General features: G+C 40.9%; 1 protein-coding gene across 1 annotated transcript; it reads right to left on the bottom strand.

Moving 5' to 3' along the window:
* Positions 1 to 542: 542 nt before the first annotated feature.
* On the bottom strand, positions 543 to 2,601 carry LOC104438507 (protein kinase PINOID 2). The gene is made up of 2 exons (XM_010051669.3): positions 1,912 to 2,601; positions 543 to 1,616 (listed from the first exon to the last, which is right to left on the bottom strand). The coding sequence occupies exons 1-2, from the start codon at positions 2,556 to 2,558 to the stop codon at positions 722 to 724; spliced, it is 1,542 nt and encodes a 513-aa protein (XP_010049971.2). The 5' UTR covers positions 2,559 to 2,601; the 3' UTR covers positions 543 to 721.
* Positions 2,602 to 9,841: the final 7,240 nt, after the last annotated feature.

Raw genomic sequence — 9,841 nt, 5'->3', positions numbered from 1 at the left:
AATTATTATGGAATTATCTCATATTCACTGCCACCTTAATACAACTTTTGCACATGCATGATGTTGCGGAAGAGAAACATTCACCCTACAGCCATAGATTTGTATGTTGGAATGGATGCTTCTTTTCCCTTTCCGACGTAAAAAATAAAAAATAAAAAATAAAAATGCTCACACAAGTCCCAATACACTACAAAGTAGAAAAAAAAGTATTTTATGTATAGATTATACGATTAGTATGCGGCGTGATTAATAAATTATATTATCCGCGCGATATGCCTCTCAACTAGTTAAGAACATGACTTTAAATCTCAAATCGTCTCGATCTCTCAATCAACTATCTATCCGATCATCACAGAGTGAAATATAATTATTATAAAAAAGATAACAATGTGTAAATGTTAAAATTTATTTGTGGCGATGATGCTGACATTTTGTATGAGCTTGATTTATGATGATATAGCCGGTAAAATTAGTCACATCATAGCAATTTTGTGTTTCATGATACTTGCTATGCAACAGTGCCATGGAAAGGGACGCGTATATTGAAGAAACAAACCCTATTTGATAAATAAAACCCAGTAGTAGAAATACCCAAGCATTCAAAAACAAGAAAAATGGGACTATTTCTTAGTGTCATACATGCTATATTAACTATGAAACTTTGCTGTTCAGCCCTAAGGTTAATCGAACAAAGACGGTACGGCACTCGAATATGTACATCTTAAAAATACTCGAAGTGGTGCGGGATCTGATACGGCGCCTCCCTCTCCTTCTTGCTCATCAGCTTCGGCATCGAGTTCGTGCTCCTGCACGCGAGCTTGAGCGCGCCGCCGTCGCCGGGGACTTCCGGCGGCCGGACCGTCCGGATCAGGGCCCAGTTCACGTCCCGGAAGAACTCGTGCCGCTTGACCTCGACCGACCCCCTCGCGCTGCCGAGCCTCTTCTTGGGGTTCTTCGCGAGGAGCTTCGCGATCAGGTCCTGCACCCGGACCATCTCCTCGTACTCCCTCGCGCTGCTGACCCCGATCCGCGGGAACGTCAGCGGCGCCTTGAGGATGTTGACGAGGGTCCTCTCGTTGTTCTCCCCCTTGAACGGCGTCCGCCCGTACAGCATCTCGTACAGGAATATCCCCAGCGTCCACCAGTCGACCGCCGACCCGTGGCCCTGCCCCGAGATTACCTCCGGGGCGAGGTACTCGTGGGTCCCCACGAAGGACCTCGACCGCGCCGCGACCGGCTCCGCCACGAGCTCCGCGTCGTAGTAATAGTAATTATCCTCGTCGGGGTGGCCGTCGGTGTCGGGCCGGAGGGTGATCGTGGTGGTGACGGTGGGCCTCTTCCTCCGGGAGGAGGAGCGCAGGAGGCACGAGAGCACGGGCTCGATGGGGGAGGTGCAGGACGGGGCGCGGTCGGCGTCGAAGTCCCGGGTGATCGTGACGGGGCGGTGGTGCCTGATCAGCTTCGGGACGACGTCGCACTTGAGGGAGAGGTCGAAGTCGGAGAGCATGATGTGGCCGTCGTCGCGGACGAGGACGTTCTCGGGCTTGAGGTCCCGGTAGATGATGCCCATCATGTGGAGGTACTCCAAGGCCAGCAGGATCTCGGCCGCATAGAACCTGCATAATGTAATTCCAGATTTTCAAATCATTAGCCTTTTTAATCTCATCTATTTTTCTAAAGAAAAATGTGATGTTTTGCTTTTATATCCTTACTATAGTCACGGTACTATCTCAAAGCCCAATGACCATAATCATGAAAAAGTAGCAATTCGCAGTAGTACCTTCGGCGTGCCTAGGCAGCTCTTTAAACTTTATTTTTTTGTATTCGAAAATCGACCTAAACCGGTCAAGGTTTGAACGAGCTTCATCATCGATTTCAAACTTTTATTTTGGGTACGTAGAATGTACTCACTTGGCGGTGGAGAGGCTGAACCGCCTGCCGGGCTGGCGGAGGCGGGCGGCGTAGAGGTCGCCGCCGGGGCAGAACTCCATGACCAGGCAAGAGTAATGCTTGGCGTCGAACTCGGCGTACAGCGTCGGCAGGAACGGGTGGTCCAGCATCCCCAGTATCTCCTTCTCCATGTCGGCCCTCTGCAGCTTCTTCCGCGCGGCGAGCGCCTCCCGGTCGACCACCTTCATCGCGTAGAAGCACGGGCGGGGGTGCTGGCTCCGGTGCTGGGCGGTCAGCGCCCCCGCAGCGACGTTCCGGATCTGGCAGAGGTAGACGTTGCCGATGTCGCCGCTGCCGAGGCGGCGGAGGAGGCGGAAGTGGTCGAGGCCTATGCGGCCGGCGGCGGCGGATGACCGGAGGCGGCTCATGGCCTCCCAGGCAGCGTGGTTGGACTTGTGGGGCTTGAGGTGGTGGGAGGAGGAGTAGGAGAGGGAGGAGTCGGCGGCGGAGGAGGCGGAGGAGGAGGAGATGGAGGTGCGGCGGCTGCTGCTGAAGCTGCTGAGGTTGCCGCTGCTCAGCCAGCTGCGGCGGCCGGTGCCGGGGACGGTGAGGGAGGAGGAGCCGGAGCTGCTGTCGTAGTCGGAGTCATCTTTCGAGGAGTGAGCCATGGCTTTTTAGAGAGAGACAGAGAGAGGTCCTCTATTGCTCGCGGTATGCATTTTATATAGAGCTTGGAGCATCTTCGCGAGGATTTTGTAAAAGTGTAAAATCACAGAGGTCGCCAACCAAAAAAAGAAAACAAAAACATATCTATTATTATAAAAACTGGATTTAACGGCTAGATTAAGTTTTAACTTTAGTCATTTGCAACTGAATTAGACGCCCTAATTACATTTCATTTTCGAGCATGGTAGGTGCACAAATTTCATTTCAAAAATTCACAAGGAGCGACTGCTTTTTCTTTTCCCTGGAGTTACTAACTTCGAGAGCGAAAAGGTTCACGTGCTTTAGAAGTGAAAAAGCAGGGTTTGCCACAGCTTTCGCAGAATTTCAGTCTTCCCACCATAATTATTTATAAAAAAAATATTGGTGGGTTATTACATAATACATCCAAAAATAAGTCAGAGCACAAGCGAGTTAATTTGGGAAAAAAAAAAGGGTTTCTACATAGACCCCAGAGTTCAAGAAAGGGAAGAAGGGCATGTTGTCACTTGCTAAATTTGGCAAGTTGCTTAGTGGAAAATCACATACTAAACACGTCCGCCTGCCGGGTTAATTAATTACTTAATTAATCAAGATCTTAAATCTGCCAAGAAAGAGAAGAGGGATGCATCAAGATTCTTTACGGTTTTAGTCAGCAAGTGCGTGGCATGCATGCTTTGCTTCGGCTGACATGAGACTGAGCTTGCCCACTAGGGTTTGTTCTTCCTCCCTAGTGTCTTCCAGTGAGGAATGTGTATGAACTTAGTATTATTTTATACAGTCTTCTTTAATATAACATACGGTCTTCTTCGCACTTTATACTATCAGGAGAATAAATTTTGGCCCCTTGAACTTCCATTGATTTTCTGGTGTGGTCCTCGTGCTTGCGCAGTCGATCTCGGTACATTTTTTTTTTATCCTTAATGGGACCCTAAGCAACCGTTGCTTTGATGGGCGAAAATGTTACACGATATCCTCCATCGACAACCGCAAAAGAAAAACGAGTAAACACGTTCTCGATCACGCTAGGATCTCCTCTCTTTTTTTTTCCCTTTTGGTTGATGCAAAAGGTTGTGGGGGGTGCTGTTGTGCTTTGTATTGCAGTCAAAAGACACTCTTTTTTTTTTTTTTTTTCTGTTGGCTAAAGGTCAAAAAAGCTAAAAGTGTGGTGGAGGTGGAGGATCTGAGAAACGAAGTTGTTTCCTCTCTTGTTCTAGAATATATAACCCATGTCCTCCTTATAGCCTAAGCAAGATAGCAGTGTTGGGATTTATCTCCAAAGTTGCAAGCAGTCCTCGGGCCTTCATATAGCTCTGTAGAAATTAATTAGGATTTTTTTTATAAGTGCCCTAAAGCACTAGTTAACGACATTAAAAATAGTAAGAATACATAGAACCTACTTTAAAAATTCGAAAAGAACACTTTCTCGAAGGACACCCGCTTCAAAGAGAATATTTATATTCCAAAAACACAACTAATGATTTTAACACGTGCCTTTAAGAGCAGCATCTTTTAATATGTTTTTAATGGAATAATGACATGAATGATTCATGAACTTTGACTCAAAATGCAATGTGATCCTTAAGTTTTTTCTCAATGTATAAGGTCATCATTGAATTTTGTATAATGTGGTCTATGAACTTTTGGTAAATCTTTAGATTAATCTTCAAACTACATAAAAAAAATTCAATATTATCATTTCATTTATTTAAGTGTAGGGATAGAATTAAATATTTTCATATAATTCAGAAACTAGTTTGAACATGTATTAAAAGTTTACGGACTGTATTATGTAAATTAAAAGTTCAGGGACCACATTATATATTGAATAAAAGTTCAAGAATTACATTAAATAAATTAAAAAACCATTGACCACTTTGCACATCAAGTCAAAATTCTTGAACCATTTGTGTCATTTTACCTCTTCTAATTAATTAATCGCATTTGATTTCAAATAACCAATGTCAAGGCGATGTTGCTCAATTTTATTTTATTTTTTTGTGCAAAAAGAATCAAATTGGTAGACTATCAATAATCTTTTGAATCAAGCATCGGGGAATAACTTTTGATTCAAGAGTTCAAGTCATCATGCCTCAATCGTGAACAAAAATTCACTGTGTCATGACTAGAGTGCTATTCTATGAAGCAAGACGAGGTACAAGATCTAGCAAAATCTTAACATAATGGCAAAGAGAGATAAATAAAGAAAAAACAAGGGTTTTCCTGAAATAATTTCTTTTATATAGGTTTATCTCCAAAATAGGTGGAAGTGATCACAGGCCTCAAAGCTGATACCGATTTGTATTGGTCCAACTTCCCTTTTAAATCTTTCTAGCAAGTTATGAGGGGGAGAGGTACAAGTCACGAACCGCCCGTGCCTAAAATTCATTGTCACCACATCGATGCATTACATGCACAAACGGGCTTTGCTTTATATGGGCGGTGAATGCACGTATTTATGACATTTTCTGTCACGGCGCATGTGAATCCTTACGTAGGTCGACCTCATGTTGGTCCATGCTCTCGGTTCGGATCATAAAAGACATCTAGGGTTTTGACAGAGACGGTGCTACACGAATTTAACAAATGAGAGACAACCCTGGGCAGAGTGAAATATTTAGTGGGTCTAGAGCTTTTTTGCTCAAGATGAATTTGATCGTTATAGAGAGATGTCTCATAGGTTTTGGGACTTTTGGAGAACAAACGAATTTTGTTCATGGTGTAATTGAGTTGTTTTGATATCCTAGCACGGACTAACTGAATCAAATTTTCTCTCTTGCAATACCGAGGAACGGAATCCATTTTGATGTTATCTTGTGCTGGGATTGACTCATGGCCTCCAGGGCCATGGCTGTCGAGTCTTCAAAACTGGAGGCGTCTCCTCCGTAAAGCCTTCCTATTAGACGACAGACTGAGATCACGACGGCCTGAAGAAGCAGCAATTGAGCTTGCCAGTGGAGAAACCGCAGGGGAGAGAGAGAGAGAGAGAGAGAGAGAGAGAGCTTAATAGGAGTAGATTGTGGCATGGAGGCATCATGAGACGTGGTGGTCGCATGGCCTGGAGGCCGCAGCGGTAATGACGGCTTCGATCGTGCCCTTTGATGGAGGTTACAACTACTATGAAAATGATTGAATGGGAGAAAGGGGGTTTAGGGTCACGGTTTGATGGAGATATGATTATATTTGGTAAGAAACAAATTTGATGGACACGCGTCACAACTCAATAAAAAGAGATAGTAGATTAGGACACAATAAGCAACGATTGATTTTCATACATACGACAGATTCTGTATTTTAATCACCATCCGCCCCTCAAAATAATCATTTTGCCACATTCATTGCTCGGGGAGGATAGACTTACTTGAGGCATGAAGTGTCTGCGAGATTCGTCCAGTCAAAAATTCAAATGTAGCATGATATTCAGAAGCAATCAAGCCAGGAAGAGAATCATGACAGGATGCAACACCATGTGTCCATTAAGAAAGTATAGGGGTCAAATAGGGTGGCTTCTTATTACTTTGCTTTCTTCCCCTGTTCACCTTCGGCGACATCTGTGATTATATGTACTTCCAAAATCAATTGTACGTCATGACTTGTGAATCTGACCTTTTCCCTTGGCCTATATTGAGTCAAACTCAAATTTGCCAATCACAAATAAGCCGTAAACTAAGTTTTTCTTTCCGACACCATCTTTTTATGAGCCTCCACTCTTCTGTTAATGATGTGATAAGTTGTCGTAATGACATCTCATAAATCACACGATGTCTATATATTGTCACTCAATCAATCCACCACGCTAGAACTAGTCCACAGCTCCACGCTTGTATGAACACTTGTACGCAACAAGAAAGTGTGGACAAAATAGACTTGGCCCGTCAGCTGGTATGGTCCCTTGCTCCATGTATATAGGTTGTAGCTGTGGATGAACCATTGGAATTACATTTAGGCATGAAGTCAGATTGCTTGAATTTGGCCTCTTGTCAATGTTCTCTTTATCTTTCAATTCGACTCAATGCAGAATAATACAAGACATGGGGTTTGGCCCATCCTCTATTTGCTTTCACTTTTCTCTACAGGATCTGATCTTTATCCATATTCTCCCTTCTGGGTTTGCAGCTTCGCCATTTCAGACAGCATAACTGTTGCAGTGTTTGAGAGGGGGTGGCACAAAACTTTCATAGGAAGACTCAAAACCTTATCTTTGTCACTTGCCCCATACCATTCTTCACCCATTGCCACAAAACACATATGCAATGGCTCCCACACTGTCCATTCAAATTTTCTTACTTTTTCAATTTCAAAAGAAAAATGAATATAATAACTTAATTCTCATTGATTTTCATGTGCTATCTTTTTTCTTTTTGAATGGTGGCTGAAGTCTCTCTTTGGACAAGACATGGCCAATCTGACAATTGCACCTCCCAATTAGAAACCAGATGTTGCATCAAATTCAGCAATAGTGCGACAGACTCGACATAGATAGGGATGAATCTCCACTGAAACTTCATCCATCTGATAGCTTTCTGCTCTGGATATTATCATGTCACTCTCTTACAGAAATTACCAAGGGGAAGCATGCACCTATTCTTTAGTAATTTAAGCTTTTTGTTTTATTGAGTAATAACATAGCGAATATATTCTTTCCTTTTTTTTTTCTTTTTTGTTTTCTTTTTACAAGTACAACGATTTTGTTAAGAATTGCACTAGGACACATTTATTAAGAAAGCTGGTAGCAAAATAGATTACAGTTTGTAAGACTTTTGTATGCTTTTTTTGATATATATAATCGGGGTTCGATCAAATAAATAATTAATTCACTACAATCAAGATGCAAAATAAACTGAGGCAGAATTTGATTATGATACTTTATTAGAAAGTCCAATCCAAAAGTTTATATTTATAAATAGAGGGATACCACGTGAATATAAGAAGCTTATAAACCCTATAATCAAGAAATGTGAGATATTTCAACATTTGTTTTCGATAAACTTTACATATGGTAACCAACAAGACAAAGTAAAAACAAGTCATGGCTTTTCTAACAGACAAATACTTGTGGCTATAAAAGCTTTTCATGAGTAGAGAAAAATTTTCACTTAATTTGTGGTTGTTTTACAATTCTTATATAGATTTTATTGAATAGTTAAAAACACACTTTAGAGATAATTTTAGAACAAATACAAAAAACAAGCATAATGTTTTGTGACAAATTTAGCATCACTTTTAAACTTACCAGAAAAGGGACAATTTTCTACTATTGGGACAAATTTAGCATTGCCTTACAAATGCACCAAAAAATGCACAATCTTTTACCACTATGACAAAAATAGCCTCCTCTAGTATTTATTTGATTCTAGCCGTCATCTTGTCTACATGTCAGCCCACTCAATTCCTGCTGCCTTGAAAGTAAGTAACTTCGTTATTGTAAGGGCTAACACCTGTTTATTTTCAACCCCAAATTCAATCCACTTCCATTTTAATTCTGTTTCATTGTATTTCTTCAACATTGAAATCACGTTATATTCACTAAACAAATGTTAAAAAATTCTCTCTTCCTAAAATAGCATCCTTTTGCACATTATTAACGCCAAATAGATTCCAGTTTCGTCTTAATTTTGATTTTATTGGGTTCCTTCAACAATGAAATCACATTATTTTTTCTAATAAGCAATTTTTTATTGACAGGTTGTGCTAACTTCGTTACAGTGGTTAAATGTTATACTTTTTCTTTCTTTTTTTTTTGCCGATAACTTTAAATATACAAGGACTAGTTTAAGAAATCACGGCATATATAATTTCATTGTCCGACACATTGTTTAGTATACTAATTTTATAGACCAGCCTCAAGGATGAGCTGCCATAGTTTGCATGTCCTATACCGATCTGTTATCACTACTTAAAAGAGCTCTTGGATTCACATTACATGGCAATTTCATGGTGGACAAGAAAGCCCATCGGATTCACCTTAGCGCACTAGTCTCCGACAATACATAGGTGTCGTCCTCAGCCTCGAGAAAGATCTCAAATCAGCCGACAAATAGCCAACCCGCAATGAATAATGAAGGTATAAAAATGCCATGAATAACACCATCAAAGGTGATTCATTATGTTGACATCATCGATGACATCAAAGATCATTGCCACAGGGTAACCACCGCCTATGATCACCACTATAAATGTTATCGCCGGTGGCGCAGAACACATTGTATCTTGCGGTTCTATCTCATATTAGAAGACAATAATATTTCTTCTTCTATTTTTTTTTTTTTAATTTGTCAAGAGCTTTTTTTAGATTCTCTGGAATTTTCTTTAAAAAAAAATTTGTTGCCTTCTCAGATTGAATTTCTGTTTACTATAAACTTTTCATTGACAATAAAGTGGCAACTGTGATCAATGACTCAATCCCGATCCATAACAAGGGGACTGAGATAAAATTAATTTTTATCAATATAAAATATTATAATAAAGTATGTGCTAGCCTCCCCCGATGTATTGACACTTGATTCGAGGTGCACCGTGCACTGTACGGGCCGTGGGTTGCTGATTAGCATAAGTGAAAGGCGGGCCCGACAGATCCTCGGTTACCAATATATATATATATATATATATATATATATATTATAATAAAGATATAGAAATGGGTTAAATAGTTGGATATAAGGGACACTAAACCTTCACCTCAAGAAGCTCTTGTTTGGACTCGGGGGTTCATGTTTTCAAAATAACACGATGTTGATTGTGCAAGATTCACATGATGAATTATCATAATGAATTTAGTCAATATGGGCCTGGAACCAGGTTCACCTCCCATCCCGAATAACTCTAGCCTGAATTGTTGTACATGGATTGAGGTGACATCGGTCCCACATGCAGAAGAGAATTTGCTTCTCACCTCAATATTAGTTTGCAGTGTTCAGCATATTTGGACTTGTTATCCTACTAGATGTTGGTTTTCCTTGTAAAATCAATGTAGTGAAATATAGTTCGCTGGTCAATCTACGACCGATATAAATAAATATATCATCTCTTTGAACTTATGATTGTATTCCTGAGTGTAAAAATGAGGGGATATGATACAAGAATCCCTTTTATTACAACTATTAATCTCCAGCCCAATCCAAGGATAGAGATCGATAAAAAGTCTTTAGAATACAAGCACATTTCCCATTTTACTCATGAAAATACTCCAGAATGCCCTTGTATACGTTTCCTGTATTGCTGCCAATAATGTTAGTAATCAAGAAAGGTT

The sequence above is a fragment of the Eucalyptus grandis genome, chromosome 3, assembly GCF_016545825.1.
Source record: "Eucalyptus grandis isolate ANBG69807.140 chromosome 3, ASM1654582v1, whole genome shotgun sequence".
Classification (NCBI taxonomy): Eukaryota; Viridiplantae; Streptophyta; class Magnoliopsida; order Myrtales; family Myrtaceae; genus Eucalyptus; species Eucalyptus grandis.
Note: the sequence above shows the minus strand (reverse complement) of the source record. Positions and strands in the feature narration are given on the sequence as shown.